The sequence below is a fragment of the Mastigoproctus giganteus genome, chromosome 3, assembly GCF_048544385.1.
Source record: "Mastigoproctus giganteus isolate SK-2022 chromosome 3, ASM4854438v1, whole genome shotgun sequence".
Classification (NCBI taxonomy): domain Eukaryota; kingdom Metazoa; phylum Arthropoda; class Arachnida; order Uropygi; family Thelyphonidae; genus Mastigoproctus; species Mastigoproctus giganteus.
Genome location: NC_143577.1, coordinates 79823741 through 79844685, shown reverse-complemented (window position 1 = coordinate 79844685; position 20945 = coordinate 79823741). Strand labels below are relative to the sequence as shown.

At 36.1% G+C, this 20945-nt stretch overlaps 1 protein-coding gene across 1 annotated transcript in view; it reads right to left on the bottom strand.

Moving 5' to 3' along the window:
* Nucleotides 1–1010: 1010 nt before the first annotated feature.
* The window catches only part of LOC150088102 (protein dachsous-like), a 132719-nt gene continuing 112784 nt past the window's right edge, over nt 1011–20945 (bottom strand). Inside the window, exons 10-11 of the mRNA XM_090370021.1 lie at nt 5609–5894; nt 1011–1303 (exon numbers count right to left, since the gene is read on the bottom strand). Of these exons, the coding sequence (XP_090226147.1) occupies nt 1011–1303; nt 5609–5894 (579 nt within the window). The remainder of the gene's footprint in view (nt 1304–5608; nt 5895–20945) is intronic.

The window sequence follows — 20945 nt, the reverse complement described above, 5'->3', positions numbered from 1 at the left end:
AACACTCTCTCACACACTTATCATCTTACTTTCATCATCGTGCAGCCAGACAGAGCACAAGTGCCACCTAAATATAAAACTACCACGACATCACTTTTTTTTTAAATACTAATCATAAACATTTATTCAGTCACTGCATGGTTTACACAGGTAACCTAATATTCATTCACGTTTATACAACTTAGAATAGCCATTTTGTTTATATACATATTCCGGGTACAACAGTTAACTCTTATAGAACATTCTTATTCATTCCCCATTTTCACACACTTATCCCACTCAATACACAGTATCCTGAATAGAACAGTACACACTTTTTTTTTTTTTTTTTTTTGGAATTCAGTAAGTTCAGGAGCACAGGTTTTGAGAACAAGTGGAGAAATAACCATCAGGCCCTGGAGCTTTCTTAGTGTCAAGATTCATCAAATCCTTCTGATATCCTTTTGACGGAAGACCACAGGAGGCATTGAATGGAGCATGTTAGGAATGGTGGGAGGTGTTTTACCAAGATCATTAATACATGAGCTGGAAGAAAAATGGGATGCTAGCAGGTCAGCTTTATCCTTGGCTGAAGTGACAACAGAACCATCTGGTTTGGACAGAGGTGGGAGCAGAGATGGGCAAAAGTTGCGGCCAATAGCTTTGACAAGAGACCAGAATGCTCGGCTACCATTAGGGTAAGAAGAAAGTTTTCTACTCTTAGCCTGTTCAAACTCTAGTTTGGACTGATTAATAACTGCTTTACAATTGTTGCGAGCTTTGGTGTAGGCAGAAAATGAAACTGAAGAATATGAAGCTGATGCATTAACCAGCAAACTTAGTTTGCTCAATTCTATGCATAGAACGAGGCTATGCCCTTCATGTACAATGCTATGAGAACTATATAAATAATTTTTTTGTAGTATAGGGCTTTGGCCATAAACCCATTTGACTTCATAATATAATGATGATCAACTATTTAAATTATCTATATAAACTATAAATAGATTTAAAATTTCTAGCATTATATCTCATACCTGGTATGGCTGTTCACTGAATACAGGAGCATTATCATTAATATCAGTCACATGAACTGTAAGAGTGGTTTGTGCCAGATGAGCAGAATCTGAAGCTTGAATTTGGAGAAGGTAACGGTTCTGCTTTTCATGATCAAGTGGATGAGCTAAAGTAATACGGCCACTAAAGCGATCTATACTAAATAAATTACTTGGATTTCCTCCATCAGCAAAACTGTAAATGAGAGCAGGATTGGTGTCCACATCATTTGCCGTGATAGTAGTTATTACAGTTCCTACTTCAGCACCTAAAAAGTTTAAGGAATTAAATGCATTTATTTGGTAACAATACTCTTTGCAATGTTATGCCTATTATTTATGTGTTTTTTCAAGGCTCTTCTAGAACAGGGATGGTGAATCAGTGCCATGAGTGGCATGTACAGGAAAATAAAAGGACATGTGGCTGATAGACCATAATTGTATGAAGAATTATGTAGCAACAAAGTTTTAATTGGAAACTTTCAAGTATTGTTATCTTTTTCATAATAAAAATAAAAAGTGATACTAATTTTGAGATGCAAAACTGTTCTATTCCAGCTTATTTTTTTTTTGTCATGCAAGACAGAAACAGGTTCACCATTGCTGTTCTAGAATAACAGAAAAAGGTTCACCACTGCTGTTCTAGAATATGACATATATATAAACATTTTGGAGGCAAGGTGAAGGAGAGGGGACCTAATTATTTCCCAGTTTAAGAAACTAGTGGATCACTAATACTGGTGTGCCAACCACACCAGTGGGAAACCAATGGCATGGTTAAGAAAATTATATTCTTGGATGTTACATAAGCTAATTTTATATACCGTACTTAGCAAAAGTTTTATATACTTAGGAATTTTGTGTTCCTCTATTAAAAGTGTAACTTTCAACATTAATTTGAATCTATATAGTCTTAATATAGAATACTGTAGAATTCTATATCAGTTAAAATAAACCCTACACAAAATTTTTTTGTCAATTCAGAATACTTAAGAATGTTTAAGGTTGTCATGCAAAAGGCAAATCCTTTTTCCAAAGCAAAACTTTCTCTATAATGTTAAAATATGAAAGATTTTTTTTTTTTTTTTTGTATTTGAAGTATTTAAAAATGCAAATTTTTTCATGCCTCCTTCAGTAGCTCATCACACTGCATGTGAATTTTTTCCAAGTCAATACTATTATAACTACTTCAACAATAAGATTGCCATGTTCATAATTATAGCGGTTAATTATTTATGTAATTTTATAGTTCTTAGAATTTTTCTAAAACAACTTGCAAATAAAATGAGCAAACACACAACATTCTGAAACAAAAATTAAAAGGAAAATTATACTTTCTTAGTAGAAAAGTTTGTTTCAATGCCATAAGAAATCTAATCTGTGGGGTATTTTGACCACAGAAATATTCACAGTCACTGAACTTAAAAGAAATTTATTATTGCAAGCCCAACCTTTGGAATTTCCTTGAATGGTTCAGAAGAGTATAGCAGGAACTAATTTTTTTTTTTTTTTATGAAAAATATATTTTAGGGCTGTGGGGTGTAAATTTACCCCCACACTTGCAGTGGCATTAAGAAAAAGGTCAGAGTCAGACATTTTATAAGCAAAAAGTTAGGTAACATACACATCACATTGTATTATATTTCAGATTTATTCGATTATATTGGTGTACATTAAAAAAAAATTCTGATTTTTTTCTGCAAATAATGAACTTGTATAATTTATTTCACTTTTTTGAAAAGCGCAAATTTATCCTTTTTTTTTATTCATAACACAAATTCCTTTTCAAACACTAATGTAACATTAGTCATTATCTCATTCTGTTTACCATGGTATCTTTTTTCCATCGCCTTGGTGAAATGAAAATTTTTCCATAATCCTGGTGAAATTTTTCGTTCTGCTCTTCACTCTCTGCATGCAGTATTCAAGATGGATGTGCAAAAAGTGAACCTTCACATTCATGCTGCAACCCTAAATTTTTAAACTTGGTAAAGATGTTATTGACAGTCTTTTCATAGTCCTTTGATTTATAAATGCCTACAGATTTTTACAACAATCCTGAATGCTAACAGAGTTCTCTCTTTTTTCTGAGACATAAAAAGTGGGAAATTATCATTTTGTAGCATGTCTGATTTTGTGGTCTCTCAAAAACACTTGTGTAGTTTAGTGTGGAATTCAAAGAAATTCAAAAACACTAGTGTGGAGCATCATTTATCTTGTGAAATTTTTAAAGATGCACTAAAAACAGCCTCCCTCTTTATTAGTAGGCCTTAACCAACTGTTTCATTAGTCCCAGTTTTATATGTAATAGTGTCAGTTGTTATTTGAAATGTTATGCCTATAGCATATTAGCATCTCAGACCATACTGCACTGGGCAGTGACAGAAGCATTTTACTTAGAGGGACAAGTGGCCCATTGATAACTTTCTGCTTCCAACTATGAGATTACTCCCTTCTGGCCATATTTTTATAATATAATGTTCAGCTTTAGTCTGTCGTCCCATTTGCACATAGCTGTCTCATTATTGCTGCCTGTCACTCATTTGAGAAGGAAGGGGAAATTAGATTCGAATCCCGTTATTGACTGGAGAAATTTCCAAAGGCCTTTTAAATGGAACTGTATTTAGACAATCACAGGGAGAGAGAGAGAGAGAGAGAGAGAGAGAGAGAGAGAGAGAGAGAGAGAGAGAGAGAGAGAGAGAGAGAGAGAGGTGTGCTTCCCTTCTATAAGTTATTCAGGGTTTCAGCCCACATGTCATATTTATTGGCCTGTAAACACACTTTTGTAGACACAAAAATACCTATGGATATGAGCTCCAGGGCCATTAAAACAACAATGTCCCAATAGCAAAGAAAGCAAGGGATTATATGTAATATGATTGTTGTCCAAGAAGAATGGTTAGTACCTTAAAACCAGCACAACTATCCACACATCATCACAATATTTCACCTTTTATAACAAGAATTTCAGACTGTTGTAAGTTTCCTTTAAGCGTATGGAATAAGCAACTGAAACTGAAAATAATATGTTCCCACTGTGTAGCAGAATTCCTTTTAAGCCCTTCATCAAGCCGTGAATTAAGAATTTCTTTTCTGATAGATCACAAGTAACACTCAGTGTTATATGTGATTCTACACTTACATCAGTATAGAACATAAGATATCCCCCTTCTTGGAGTAGAAAAGAATGAATTTTTTTTTTTTTTTTTTAATTTTTTATCCCTAACAATACCAGGCAAATAAAGTGCCAGCATTGCCAACATATTCTTTTAATTCAACCTGGAGCCTGTGGGCTGTGCTGAATTCCCTAGATCCAAGTGCCATAGCAGTTTGCTATGCTTACTTGGGTGATAGGATGAATAGCTGAGAACAGATTTTGATACTGTATTGTATCTTTGTTCTTAGTGCCACACTTTGTAATACTGCACATGCAAAAGTAGTAATGTGACATGCTGCTAGGTTTACACCACATCATAGGTAAACCAAATGCAAGGGATTTTCTTCTTCCATAACCCACATGGTAGACATAATGCTGGACTTACCAGTTGTCTTGGTCACCAGTTCTAACAACAAAATTAGCATGGCATGCTTGTTTGTAAGAGTCAGTAATTTTTTTATTTTTATTTTTTTTTCTGATTTTACAGTTTTTGCAGTGTAAAACTTCCACAAGTGTAGCAGAAGGAATCAGGACTGTTAACACCACCTGCTGGATTATCTATGACTGAGCTCTTTCCTCTTTATTTAATGCTACCAAACATAAGGTAGCAATAAAAAGTTTTTAGGTACCCAAAAGAGTTTTTTACAACATTCTTGAATGCCAACCAAGCTCCAACTTCTTTCTGAGATACAGAAGTTGTGAAATTGTCATTTTGTAGCAGGTTTCTGATTTACTTTTAACTCTTCCTCTTCTTTCCTCCCCATTTATAGATTGCTCTTGGGTTCAAGAAAAACATATCGATTACAAGAGTGGTGGAGTTAAAGGTGGTTACTGATGAGAAAGACTTACGAGATGATGGTACAAGTGAATGTGAAGCTCTCATGCAATATATGTGACACTTTCATGCCACTTGTCAATTATTTACCAGACCTTTTCATGGACAGACAAAGAGGTTATAATTCCAGTACAGTCGAACTCAGTTGAAGTCATTGAACATCACTGAAGGGACTGCAATATTCTTAACATTATAATTTCTTTACAGAGGTTAACATTTTTTAAAATTATATTGAAATTAGTAGAAATTTAATAAACATATATTTTAGTTGTTTATTATAAGTTCTTAATCTTTGTATGCATATTGCATTTATGTGTCATACTAAATTGGGAGTATGTACTGTAATACTAGTTCCTTGTGCTTTTATTTTTTTTAGAAGTTAAAAAAAAAAAAAATTATATTACTGTATGGCATTTCAGAACAACAGGGTGTGCCATAACAAAAATGTGATACACGTGCTTGGATTTACTAAATTCCAGAAAGCTATTTGTAATAAAAAAAATTATTATATAAACTTGTATTTTAATATAAGCATTTGATAAAGCATAACAAAAAAATAAATAAATATGTAATGTTTCTTACCTTCACTTACACTAACCACATTATGTGGAGGAAATACAGGCTGGTTATCATTAACATCAATAATACTGATTCTTAATGTACATGTTCCTGTCAACTGCGGAGCACCATCATCAGTAGCAATAATAGTCAGGTGATATGTATCTCTAATTTCTCGATCTAGTACAATATTGGTCTTTACAATGCCGCTGAAAGGTGGATCAATAACAAATGCATTGTCATGATTACCTTCTATAATGTGATATATTACATTTCCACTGCCATCTTGATCTTCATCAGCAGCTGTCACCTACAAGAAAATTCCTATAGTACATACACTTGTGATTGTTAAAAAAAAAAAAGCCCACCATTTAATTTTTCTCATAAATAATAATAAGTATTTTAACTGGTGGTGGTGTCTGGAGGAGCATGACAAATGCCTCTCCAAAATAATGATTAAAAGTTTGAAATTTTTTCTATCTTCTTAAATATAGACAAATTTTTACTTGGTATGGTTTTTGATGCAATTTTTACTGTTTTCTCATAGTAACTGAGCACAAGCTACTGTCAGGTTCCCTGCTATCTCCTTTGCAATTGCATGTGGTGGTAGGAAATTTGTCAATGCTACAAAGTCTTGAATTTAACAATGTAGTTTATTTACAGAGGCAACTAAAGTATGGCAAATATGGACCTGGCCACAAGTACCAATTCATGGGTGTCAAATGGAGTTACAGAAAAGCCTCAGAATAATTGAATTTAGAATTCATTTAGCACCGAAGGTGAATCAGTGCCTATGGCAACATTATAAAGTTTAGCAAGTATGAGTGCCTTGTTATGGAAGTTTCCAATCCATCCTCTGTTGATTGGAGCAGCAGAGAGAAACTCACCACAAGTGACAAAATTTTTAGACAAGCTCGATGATTGTTATCTATGTCAGCATGTTAGGGAAAGACAAGAATATCCTGGAACTGAAAATTTCTGTGGTCCAGCTAGTATCATAGCAACTCTAAGTGGGAAGTGATCATGAAGTGTTCAGATGGATGATGCTGAGTGAGGTCTTTCTATTTAAAGATAAGATGTTCCAATTTCAAGAAAAGGGATTATGATAGTCTAAGATGCTACAAGTAGACATGTATGGTAGCTCATGTAGGATGGTACCTAAACATCAATCCAAGCTTTGCCTTGGTAAACTGTGATGAATACAGAACTCTGTAAAAGGCCAGAAATGCATGTAATGTTATGCTTGTAGTGTGTGTGTGTGTGTGTGTGTGTGTGTGTGTGTGTGTGTGTGTGTGTGTGTGTGTGTGTGTGTGTGTGTGTGTTATTGTATTGTTTAGTTGTTTCTGGTCATTTTGCCACCAGAAAAGTGATCAACTGGAAAGCCTGCTGAGTGCCTGTCTACACCATGAAGAGGTGGGCCACAACTACAGATGTACCATGGTTGACCTTGAAGATCTCTGTTCTGCAGCTCTTATTGCCCTAACAATGGGCCAAAAAATAAAATAAATAAAATAATAAAATAAAACAAAAAAAATCCTATATCCACTGGAGGCAATGCTAGACCAGTGGGTGCCAGCAAATGATCCCTTACCCTGGGCATCCCAAACCAAAGGTACCAGCAATAGAAAGAGGGGAAAAAAAATTGGATAGTGAGCATCTAACTAAAATATTAAGAAGCCTAGAGACTGATTTTGTTGGCAGGCAAAACATAAGTGGAACCAAATCAGGTTAAAAAATTAATAAGTAAATATATATGCTTTAAAAAACTTTTTATTTAATTTTGGTTTTATTGAATTAAAAAAACAAAATTGCATTTTGAGAAATATAACCGTATTTCCATAAGGTAACAAATACATATGTTACCTTATGGGAATATGGAGCTTAGCACTGATTCACTTAGTGTCCTGTTTTTTGGGAACGAATTATCAGCATTAAGTGGTGGCTGCTTGTATTGCAGAAAGAGGTAGATGAATAAGGAACTGGCTAGTGTGACAGAGAAAAAAAAGAAGTCTAATCAATTACAGAGTGATGAAAAGTTCCGAAGCATATGATTGCCCCTGGCTAAAGAACTTCAGACCAATTTTAACTGCAGCATCCCCACCCACACAAGATCCTTAAAAAAATGCTTGCTTCCAAAACTGGCTTGATGCTTCTTGGCCCAAGTGCCAAAGCAAATAGGTCAGCAATGACTAATCTTTTAATATTAAAAACAGCAATTCTAGGGGCATTCGAAAAACAAGAATGAACTGCAGTTCCCTACCTGGACATCCAAGCTCCATTTAGCAGCTCTGATTCTGCATCCCTTCTGGATCTATTACAGTCATTCTTTAAAATAAATGCACATATTCAGGCTGGTAAACCTAATATGCATGGAGAGAGCTGCAAGAATGTTCAGGACAAGATCAAAGTTCCAGATATATGGGGCATGTTCCATTGACACAATCCCTCCCCCCACACCCTCTAATTCAATTTATGAAATCAAGGTTCCATCCAGTCTTAACTTCATATTAGCACTGACCTTCAATAGACTGTCAGTGACAGTGGATACAGATGCTCACTTTCTGATGTAATCCCCTTCTCATTTTCAACTAATAATCATGCTATCCCAGGGGCTCACATCTGGTGAGTATGGGCTTGGCACACCCAGGGTCCTGAGCTGGATATCATCATTCTTCTCTTTCTTGGTGATTCCCTTCTACTTCTGACTCTTTCCCCTGGGGGTAACTCGGAAATTTTTTTTTTGGCTAGTGCAGCATAAGCCCCAGGCTTCCTTGTACCATATGGCTAATAATAATAATATAGTTTCTGTGTATACCTCCTCCTCTCCAAGTATCCTGTACAACACTGCAGATACATATTGGCATGCGAAGACAGTTCTTTTGACTTATCACACAGTATGGGCAATGGTATTCACGTAGATCCTTTTCTCAACTGCAGGGTATGATGTGACTATGCAGCCTTGTGCACTATTATGAATGGATCAACTAATGATTATTGTGTATGGGTTATTTACACACTCATAATTAATAATATGATGCGGTGTTTGAATTTATTTATAACTGTGTCTAAGTGATGGTTGGTTATGTTAGGGTTTAATGGTGCATGGACTACGTTTGTCATAACACACAGTTCATATGGTATGATGTGTTTCAGAGGTGTTTACTTTAAATTTGAGTTGTTCCTTTTAGCCTGATTCATACTTCGTTGTGTTAGTCTGTTGCTTGTATTTACTTGCTTAGAGGAGGTGGTATAAATTAATATCTTTAAGGAAATTGAAAACATCTGTAAAGTCATCTCTATTATTCGAGAGATCTGCTAGGGTAATGGTGTAATGTGTCCTATACACACCTTTGAAGGCTTGTTTGCAGTCTTTTGCATATTTAGGACAGTCTATTAATATATGTTTTACTGTCTGAATACTATCACAAGTCTGGCATTGCGGTGGTTCTTCTGCTCACAATAAGGAAGAATGTGTAAGATGGGTATGCCCAATCTTAGTTTGGCCAGTACTGTTTCTTCTTTTCTCGACTTTCGTGTGCTAGAAACCCAGTTTTCAATTTTCCACTTTATTTGGTATAGTTCATTTTCAGTTTGCAGATTCCAAGTTTCTTGCCATTACATCTGGCAAGTACGCCACATTACAGGCTTGTAATCGAAATAAGGGACAGATCTCTTCTCCAGTCTGCAGTATGGCTTCCTTTGCTGATCTGTCCGCTGCTTCATTTCCAGCAATTCCTATATGTCCTGAGATCCAACAGAAATGTATCTCCTATTCATTTATGACACAGTCAGTTAGTATTCACTGTATGTGCCAGAGGATTGGGTTTACCTCTGCTTTGCATGGCTTGTAATGAACTCAAGGAATCTGTGTATATTACATTAAGGCTATTTTTTGTGTCTACAATTCTGCCATGCACCGTACTCTTTTGGCAGTTGTTTTGTTAATATAATATCTGAGAAAACAGCTGCTGCTCACACTAGTGTCTGTTTTTGAGCCATCTGTGTATATTAGAATATAGTCAGAAAATTTAAGTCTATGCACCGCATGTAACTGTTGAAAGATTGTTGTAGGTATTGCATTTTTATTCCATTTCTGAAAGAAGTCACATATTGGGATATGCAAATCCCATGGTGGAGGGGTATGAACTGGCAAGTGCACTATATTGTCTATATTAAGGTTATGTACTGCTAAAAATTCTTGCATTCTTATCCCCAGGGGTCAATTTACTTGTTGACAGTTCTGATAAATATTTCTACAACGTGGATCAAAGAGCATCTCCCAAGCAGGGTGTCCAGGCATATATTTTATTTTAATTGCATAATCCAACGCTAGTTGTTGTTGCCTAAGAGTTAGGGATGGTTTGTTGGCTTCGGCATAGAGACTATAAATGGGAGAGGTACGATAGGTGCCAGTGCTATACGTAATACATTGTGATTAACTGGGTCTAGTCATTTGAGAGCTGTTTTCCTTGCTAAATTGTACACTGGGGCTCCATAGTCAAACTTTGATCTAATTATTGCTTTGTATAGGTTTAATAAGGAATATCTGTCTGCTCCCCATGCTGTTAATTAAAGGATTTTAAGTATGTTAAGATGTTATGTACAGCTTTTACGTAGCTGTCTGACATGCTTCACGAATGTGAGTTTCTTATCTAAAGTTAGCCCAAGAAATTTTGCTTTCGGCTGTGTTGGTATATTCTGGCCTTCTAGTTTTAATTCAGGGTCAGGATGGGGATTTCTTTTGCAGCAGAAATGTATACATATTGTTTTTGCGTCGATAGTCTGAATCCATTATCTAGTGCCCACTTATATTGTTTATTGCACGTTGCAACTGCCTCTCAATAGTTCTCATGTTCTGTGACTGACTAGAGATACTAAAGTCATTGATATAAAGTGCGTGTGAAACTGAAGGAGGGAACTGATTTGCGATTGAATTAATCTTTATGGCAAACAAAGTGGCACTCAAGACTGAGACCTGTGGGATGTCTTCTTCTTGCTGGTAGATTTTGGAGAAAGAAGTTTGTATTTTGACTTAGAAGGTTCTGGATAAACATAGGAAGATTGCCTCTGAGTCCATCATGGTGTATGTCTCTTAGGATCCCTTATCTCCAAGTGGTATCATAAGCTTTTTCAATGTCAAAAAATATGGCAACCATATGTTGTGATCTGATAAATGCATTTCTAATGATGGCTTCTATCCTAACTAGGTGGTCTAGCATGGACCTGTAATGTATGTAAATACAAACATTGTATGTTTGTGTAAATGTTATTTTCTTCTAAATACCATCTCAATATTTTATTTATAATTTTTTATAGTAGTTTTCCTAAAACAACTGGTGAGAGCTATTGGTCGATAGCTGCATGGGTTTAAGTCTTTGTCAGGTTTAGGGAAATCAAGTACTATTGCATGGCACCATGTATTTGGAAACACATTTTCATGGAATATTCTGTTATATAGTTTCAGTAGATTTTCTAATTCAGTCTTATTAAGGTGCCTGATCATGTAACGTATGTCGTCTAGGTCTACTGACTTGGCATGGCTGTGGACAAAACGTCATGCAGTTAATTTATTGTGAATGGTTGATTGTAGGGCTAGTTTCCCTTTAATTTAAAATTGATATTATTATTTTTTTCTGCTTTTTCTTTTTGTATCAGAAATTCCAGAGGGTATGAGGCATTTGCTGATACTTTTGCAAAGATTTCACCTAATGTATTTGCTATAACGGTAGGGTCAGTCAAACATTCCATTACAGACTAGTATAGGGGATGGCCTATTTCTATATTTACCAGTCATTTTTCTTATTTTATTCCAGACCATATGAGCATTTGTTGAGTTGTTTATTGTAGATGTGAATTGGATCCATGCTGTTCTTCGACTCTGTTTCAGAGTGGATCATGCTATAGCTTGCATTCTTTTGTACTAAATCTGATTCTCTATAGTTGGGTAGCTGCAGAATCGATTCCATACTCTATTTTGTTGTTTTCTTATTTCAGTACAATCAGAATTCCATGATGTCTTCAGATGGTTTGGGAACTGTGACGAAGTTTTCAGGATTGTGAGCTTACCTGCATTTTGTATGATTTTGTTGACACGTGCTAGAGCAACATCTAATGTTTCGTGCTCAATGGTATTGGCGTTGAAAACTTCTTTCCTCCCAAACTCTTCCCAGTTAGCTTTATCTATTTTGTAATGGGGAGTCCTGCTGATATGATATGGATAGTCACCCACCAGTATAGAAATTACTGGGTAACGATCACTACCAAAAGGATCCTCAAATACTTTCCAAATAAATTTTGTGTAAAGCGTAGGCATACATATGGTGAGGTCTATTGCTGTAGTGGTCCAAGTTGGAAAGATCGGAGTCACCTTACTGTTTTTGGTGTTCAAGCTAGTCCTTGCAAGACTTTTTATATAAAAAAATGGGGATTTCTTTCCTAATGTCTCTTCTCCAGTGGAGTGAATGATTAGGAATAAGGGTGTTGGTTTTTAACTGTTGTCCTTTGCTTTTGGCAATATTTTCAGGTTCTTCAGCATTTTTGATTTAGATATCTTCTCTGAAGTCCCTTGGGAAGTAGTGACTGTACTACTCGTTTAGCTCTTTTTAGCCCAGGGAGTGTAACTTCCAACTCCCGGGTTTCCGGCCACGCCACGAGGAGGCAAGAGTGGTGCCACCAAGTGACCAAGCAGTGGCTATAAATTAGTAGGGAAGGTGGTGGTTAGTTTGAGAATAAGAAAAAAAGATAGGTGACTTTCTTTTCTGATAGCAAAACCTACTTATTAAATACAGAAAAATAAAGATGGCTATAAACATAATAAACTAAATATAATGGAGAAGCACACTATAGAATCACTTAGAAAACGCTTGGCACTAGAGGCCGTGTCTAAGTGATTTTTGCCTGTTGTACCATTTTATATACTGTACAAATTGTAATTAAGTTTACTGCTCACTAAACCATGTAATGTTCATGGCCTATTAGTTGTGGCAAACAATTTACCATTTTTGCTTTGTACAGTGATGAAACAGTAATAAAGATTATTTATTTTTTGTTTAAGATAGTTAAGATGATTTGTAATAATACTGCAGAAATGATTAATTCGACAAAGGCTGACTATATAAAATCATTGGCTAAGAGAGCGAAGAAAGGGAATGAGGTGTTTTACATACATGTAAATTAGGAGAAAAGGGCAAATCAGATTGGACTTTTACTTAACGATGCAGGAAAGTAAAGGATAATCCAGCTGATGAACTAAATGGATACTTTACAGATTGGCCATGACATTGGCGAAGGAATACAGATGATATCAAAATTTGTAGATCATATAAGAACCATTCTTGAAGTTGTCTTGAAAAAAAGACTTGGATAGTCTTTTTTTCAAGACAGTGTTAACTTATCTGACCATCAAGGATGGTCAGATAAGTTAACACTGTTTTAATGCTGCAAAATGCAATTTTTGGCACATAGAAAATAACAATCCCAAAATAACATACATTTGGAGGAGCTGATTTAAAAATGGCAGAGGAAGAAGGATTTTGAGATTATGATACAGGCAGACTTGGAGTATTGTATGCAGTACTGACAGGTGGCAAGAAGAGCCAGTGATGTCTCCTATCAATGATTATTGAACAATTGCCTGTAGAGATAGGGAAGGTCATAAGGCAACTGGAGAGCCCATCTGGAACACTACATCCAGGTAGTGCACATAAAAGACAAGCTTCATGAAAATGACCAAAGATCAAAAGATGAAAAACTTGTCTGGTGAGATTGTCAAAAGGGCACTCATACCAGGTTAAACTTTGAATATCTCAGCTCCAGAACTTGGTAGCCAAACTCTAAGATTAGAGATAACAGGACTGAAGTTGTCACCTCTAAGCTGACTTAACACATGGGGATAGTAAAATAAACAAAGCCAAAATTTTCACATATTAGTGTGCTTTAACTCTGAGGTACAACATAAAATGAAGGGAGAAGAGGTAAAGAGTGGAATGTAGAAAGTTTTGCTTTAGCCAACAAGTTGTTAATCATTGGAATAAGTTTCCTCTGTTGGTAATTGAGGTTGATGGCTAAGTGAAATTCAAAAACCAGCTCTGATCAGTGCTTATAAGAGGAGAAAATACATGAAGTTTGGTTTAAAAAAGTTTTTTTTTTTTTGCTGGTGCAGCAGAAGTCTAGATTCCTTGCAATATAAGCCAATATTAATACTGATAATTAAATTATTATTACAATTAATTAATTAAAACAATATTAAATTGTAAGTATAAATTATAATATTAATATTTTGTTATATTATTTGATATTTTATTATTAAATAAAATTAATTTACTTATTAACTGATTTAATAAAAATTAATATAAATAAAAGATGCATTTTTGGATATTTGTACATAGATGCTAAAAATCCTATTTATACTTATGATTATTCACAGTTCAAGGTTACTTCCTTTTTCTCTCCCACAGCTATAAATAGCTACAGTCTTACATTAGTTCTTTTTGAAAGATTTGTTATTGTTTTTATACAAGAAAGATGAGAATACAGTAGTCACTCAGGATGTCTACTATTGTAGCATCATGTAGCAACATGTGTAATTAAATTTTGAAATAAATCTACACTGGAAATAACTAATAGTACAAAAATATATACATGTTTTTAATTTTTTTAAGGTATTTATATTCATAATAATCAGAAATATATGCACATATACATTTGAAATTTTGCATGAAATGATAAATTATATAAATAAGATGTAGTGGTGGAGAAATACAACTTTCTCCGTTCAACTTGTCCTTTAAATTTTTGAAAATCAGTGCTGTAGCTTGTAACTGCTGCTGTAGAAGCAAAATAATCAGCCAGAATTTCTGATATTTCATCTGTTGAGGAAGTGTTCTACCCTTTCCAATGGAACACTGGAGATTGTATGCTCGGATACCTTCCACTGAACATTTGAATTTTTTTCCACACCAAATCAGGACTCAAGTTCCTAGTAAGTGTGGAAGCAAACATAGTCCAAGAATTTTTCTTTGCTTTTCTCTCGGTCTGCCTTACTTCAGCCTCGGCTTTTTTATCTGCAATCAAATTGACTGTAGTTGGATATTTTCGGAATTCAATCCCATGAATGATTTTGTTTTGTTTTTGCTGTCATGCATTCTACCAAGAGTTGTACCGTGCCTGCCTTGCCTTACTCATTTGCAGTATTGTAACTTTTGAAGCTTCTAATAGCTGATCGTTGACATAGATATGACAGTGTCATTTGGCAGGGTTTCTATTAATTGCTTATCCAGCTTGATTAATTGCATATATTTACTCCAATTAGCTTTTTTTAAAATGTCCTGGTTCCTTCTGTGAGAGTCAATTGTGTCTGTATGGAACATACTATTGGAAAATGATCACTGTTTTAAGGATCATTTAATACAAACCATTCTATTTTGGGTTAAATCAGTGGAAAACATATTGTTAAGTCTATTACAGAAGTGATACCTGTAGCCAAACTGATATAAATGTGAGATCCAGTGTTCAATAAATTTAAGTGTTGACCAATGAGGAAAGTTTTGGTCAAGTTACCTCTACTATCCATGTGAGAAGATCTTCATAATTGATGATGGGCTTTCATATCTCCCATAAGACAATAGGGAGGTTGAAGCTGCATAGTAAGATTGTTTAATTCCGATCTTGAGAGAGGAAGATTTGGTAGAAGATAAAGGAATGTGATTGAAATTCCAATGGCTATTCTCACTGCTACTGCTTCTAGGCTGGTTTTAAATGCTTTTTTTGCTTAGCTAGTATACACCAAAATTGCTACTCCTCCTTTGGCAGTTGTACTATTATTTCTGTCTCTTCGAAGATGTGTATAGTTTTGAAAAGTGAGTGAAGATGGAGGTATTAGATGGGTCTCCTGAAAACAAATGCAGACCGGTTTATATTGCTAAATAATATCTTTTATTTCATCTGATTTTCCATGAAAACCACTATGGTTCCATTGTATAATATACGGCATTATTTAGATTTCGAGACTATTTGTTGAGACTTACTGTGCTTTTGAGTTAGTTTTTTTGTTTATCATATATGGATCTGTATTTCTTCGGAAAAATAGGATGGGGTGTATCAATATCTTCTGCAGGGTGAAGTTCTAGTACGTTATCTGCCTATTCATCAGCACCATCAATATCCATTTCGTCTGTTTGTATGTTTCTGTTTATACTGTTTGGTAGATGCTGTCTGCTTTGTTTTCAAAGATGTTATTTATGATTTCCACATTACAGGCACAGAAATTTCGTGCTCTTTAGCACTGAGTGTTTCATGTGAAGTTGATTTTGTCATGAACAGTATTTTACTCTACTCTACTGTTTGATTGGAGGTATTGCACCTCTGTTTGAGTGACTATAACTTGCTGTTGTTTCAATGCTAAAGCATAGGAATGTAAAGATTTGGTTGCAAGTATCTGATTTTTTGCTTCTTGGATAAGACACTTTTCTTGCATAAAACACTTTATTTTCTAACTTTTATTTCTGTATTCATTTTCCCAATATCCACATTCACAGGCCTTCGAGAAAGCAGGGCGATTTCTGTGACAGGTTGGACAGAGTGGTGAAGTGGAGGTGCAGTTTGCTTGATAGGGTTCTTTTGATCCACAGAGCGTACAGATGGGATCAACCCAAATATGCCACCCAAGAGTGTCACTGAAAGTTGTATTGGATTTGCTATATATGCTATATACGTCTTATTGGATTTGCTATATATGGGCGGATTTTGCAATTGAAATATCCTGCTTTAACTGAATGGGGAAGAGGATTGTTAAAGGTAAGAATAACAGATCGAGTTGGAGTGAGAATGCCATCTTTCTTCATCATTGTCCTCCTAACATTTATTACTTGTTGATGTCAGCTCACATAGCTCTTCCTCAGACGCAGTTAAAAGGTCCCATTCTGTAATAACACCCTTTGTATTCAGGGAATTATGTGGGGTCTTGCAAAGGTCTTTGTTTTTAGTAATTTCTCAGACTGGTGACTTAGTGAGGTTTCTATTAAGAAATAACCTGATTTTTATCATTTTTAGTGAGCCAATCAAAGACTATAGTCTTTAGACTAAGAATGGTGATAATTTCCCAAATGGTTGTGTTGTTAATGAATGTATCACCAAAAAAGAAAGGAACAGTAGGCTGAGAGGTGTTGATTTTCATTCTTTTAGCCTGAGACATGTTCAGCTGTGAGTCCTCAGCTATACTGTAGTTAACTTTCTCCAGTCTTATATTAGTTTGGTCCATTTTAAACTCCTTTTAGTCCTGGGTGATGTCTTTTCACCCAGGTCCAGCCCTGCTATGGGGAGGCAGGAGTAGTGCCACCAAGTGAGTAAGATAGGTTAGTAAATAGAAAAAAAAAGAAAGAAAGGTTACTTTCCTTTTTGGAAACTTCTTCCTTATCCTCTAAGAAAGAAAACATTTATTATATATTGAAAAACTGAAGAAAAAACGTCTGAACTCAAAAGGAAAAACTTGTCTCTCTAATGTAATTGCAGATAAGATCAATTGGCCTCAACATTCACTTGGCACCCAGGGCCAGAGGAAGTAACAGGGTCTTGAGGACTGGTTCAGTAAGTTCCGCTATCATGATATAATCCATCTAGCCCTGCTGCACTGAGTTTGGTGGAGGCTAGAGCATGGTGCAATGCTGATATTGTGAAGGGAGATTGTATGTAGCATTGAATGCTGATTCAAAACTGATTAAGTGTTTTTCAGCTTGTGCTTGAAAATGCGCAAAGTACATTTTCAAGCAGAGTGTTTGCAATTTCCTGTGCCTTTGTAATATCATAGTTATTGACAGTGAGTATGGGACATTTGAAGCAAAATGCAGACCAGTTTCCCTTTTGCTGGTCTGTCTAACACGTTTTGCCTTTGCTCTTGCCTGTTTACAGCATATGACATTTGCTGTTGTTCAGAACTTCAAGATGTTCCATGCACCGTCCTCTTTTTAGCTGCACTTTGTCATTCCACACTTTGGAGTGGGAAATATATTTGTGGATTATCTTGGAATCACTTTGTCCACTGCCTGCCATATCTAGTTAGATATATATATATATTCTACTGCTAGGTTTATGGATGTTTGTTAGACCTGCTTTTCTTCTAGTGTTGCTAGCGGTTTACATCCCATTCAGCTTTGGAAAAGTTCCATTTGTAAATTCAGTAAGAAATGTGGGGAATTCTTGTACCAATGTGGCATATCACAGGGTAATGATCATTGCCCAGTGGACTGCTGTGATTAGTCCATCCAAATAAAGGATATATGGCTACTGAGTATAGAGAAACATCGATAGCTGAAATAGATCCTGTAGGAAGATGCATATAAGTGTGTGCTCCATTACTGAGAGTTATCAGATTGTGTTAATGAAGTAATTTTTCAATAGTTTGTTCACACTTGTCCAGGTTCTGATTTCCCCATAATGGATGGTGACTGTTGAGGTCCTTTAGGATGCAATAGGGTTTGGGAAGTTGTACCACTAATTCTTTTAAGTTGGTATAGCTTATATTTTGGTCAGGGGGCAAGTACAATGAGACTATGGTTAAATTTAATTTAATGTTGACTCATGTAGCAACAGCTTCAAGGTTAGTTTCGAGGGCATCTGAGAGTTGATTATCAGTGCTACCCCTCTATGTGCAAGATTGTTTGGATTGTGTGCAACACGATCTTGTTGACGTATTATGTAGTTCTGAAGGGAACCAGTTATATCTGGTGTCAGATTGGTTTCTGTTAGACAGAACACAATAGGGTCATATTGTGAAAGGAGATTTCAGATGTCACTCAAATTACTATGATAGCTTCTACAGTTCCACTGTAAGAAGGTAAGCATTATTTGAGTTTAGTGGAACCCTCAATTTGTTGTTTTTGAGGGACTGAAGGTTTATATCACTCAAGTTTACCCCTTTCTCTTGGGCGCTGACTCTCTTTAAAAGTTACAGCTGTCAGTTACAGGCTCCGCAAAAACGATAAGTGTTTGCCTTTTATTATTTACATGATTGTTATTTTATATTGTACTTAATACATAGTCATATAGTTATAGTTACGCTGGTTATTTTTTATTTTAATTTAGATAAAGAGTTTTTGTGGATTTTACTTACGATAGGTAAAACCGTTATTTCGTTCGATTTTTGTAGCCATTGTTTTTGTATATAGTGGTAGGGAATTCAAATTTTTTAATTGAGGTAGCTAGGTAGCTCTAAGGCATAATTATATAGTAATATGCTTCACTGTTTCTATTTAATAGTTTCTATTCAAATACTATTGACATTTAATTTATTGATTTTATTAATTTAAACTACCATGCCCCAAACTAGAGCAGCAAAGCAACGGGCACAAAGTGGCAGGAGTGCTGTGACTCGAGGGAGAACTGAGGGGGGCAATTCTCCAACGCATCACAGCCTAAAAAAATGTGCAACTTGTGAAATGTTTGCCGAACTCTCTGGAACGGAACATGATATTGCCATGGGGGATGTCTTTGTGTGTGCACGATGTAAGGAGTGTAAGGAAATCAGGCGACAACTCAGCGTTGTTATGGGCCTATATGAGAGTTTGAGGGACAGGGTGGATGCTCTCAAAAGATCTAAATTGAGGGGCCCATCAGGCTCTCAGCTGCCCACATCAATGCCAGAGCTTGCACTTGGTCATCACGCAACACAGCGGCAACCCCTAAGGCAGAATGCGCTGGTCCCACAGGAACTAGTAGTTGTTGGTGACTCTATTGTCAGGGAAACGGGGAACATGCTTTGTAAAAAGGATAGGTGGAACAGGACCAGGGTATGTCTGCCAGGGGCAAAGGTTGATGACATTGTAGAGCGGATATCATCTTTCAAGGGCACAAAAGGTGATATAGTTGTACACATTGGCACTAATGATATTAAGAGTAGGAGACTGGCGGAATTACTCAACAAGTACAGGTCACTGTTGAAAAAAAGCCGTGAAATAGGGTTGAATTTGAAAGTGTCTGCAATTCTGCCCAGACACGATAGGAGGGAGTACATGATGAGAGCCTTGTCGATCAATTCGGCCCTGGAAAGATTGTGCAAGGCTCAAGGGGTAGAATTTTTTTCAGCCTGGACTGTACTTGTTAACAGGAGAGATTGCTTCTACAGGGATGGGATACACTTAAATAGAAAGGGTGCAAGAATATTTGCTGATGCTATCGAGGCAGTGTTAGGTGGGTCGGAAAACTGCTAGTTTGGGGGGGGATACAAAGACTAATAGTTTAACAGTAACCGCAGGCAGAGGTGAAGGTGATTCTTGCACAACTTCTATTAGAATAAGAAGCGACCTGGAGCGAGGGGTGTTGGGGGTTTCAGGGACGGATGGCAGTCATCATGGAATAGTTGGGTATATGGGATGTGTTAGGGTAACAAGGAATAGGCATAGGAGCATGTATGCTTGCATGTATACCAATGCTAGAAGTATAGTAAATAAATTTGATGAATTTGAAGTGTTGGTCAAGACATCAAAGGCGGATATTGTTGGGATAGCAGAGACGTGGTGTCACAAAGATATAAGGAATGCAGAACTGGAATTTGGGGAGTACAATGTGTACAGAAAGGATAGACAGGACAGAAAGGGAGGGGGTGTTATGCTGTTAATTAAGAAAAACATAAAATCAAAGGAAGTGCACCCAGTTAATATAGATGAACAGTGCTCTGTTTAATCAGTTTGGTGTGAGATAAGCACTGCGAAAGCAAAAATAAGAGTAGGAGTGTGTTATAGACTTAATGACTTGAATGAGTACAATGAACAATTGTACAGAGAAATAGAGTGGTCCAGTAAATCAGAATGTCTTATAATGGGGATTTTAACTTCCAAGATATTGACTGAAACTTGTGGGTTGGTCACTCACACACTAGTCAGACTTTTGTGGATTTATTGGATGATTGTTTTCTGCAGCAGCATGTTCGAGAGGCAACCAGAGAAAGTAACACTCTTGATCTGGTTATCAGCAGTGATCATTCGTGTATTAAGAATTTGCAGATAAAGGAACCACTAGGTGGTAGTGATCACAGTGTGCTGAAGTGGGATTTACTCAAAGAGGTAACTACCGTCAGGGGTAAAGGAAAGGGTTTTTGCTTCCGTAAAGGGGAGTACAGTGGTCTCAGACAGTTTTTAAATTCTGTACAGTGGGATCAACTGACGATGTTACAAACAGTAAATTCTAAGTGGGAAGCATTCAAGGAATTAATCGTGGAAGCTACTAGACTTTTCATACCGATTAAGAAATATTGTTCAAGGTTTAGGCCTAAATGGTTATCAAATGAACTAATGAGACTCGTGACAGAGAAGAAAAATGCATGGGATGCATATAAAATATCAGGCGACGCAGAAGCCTGTGGCAGATATAA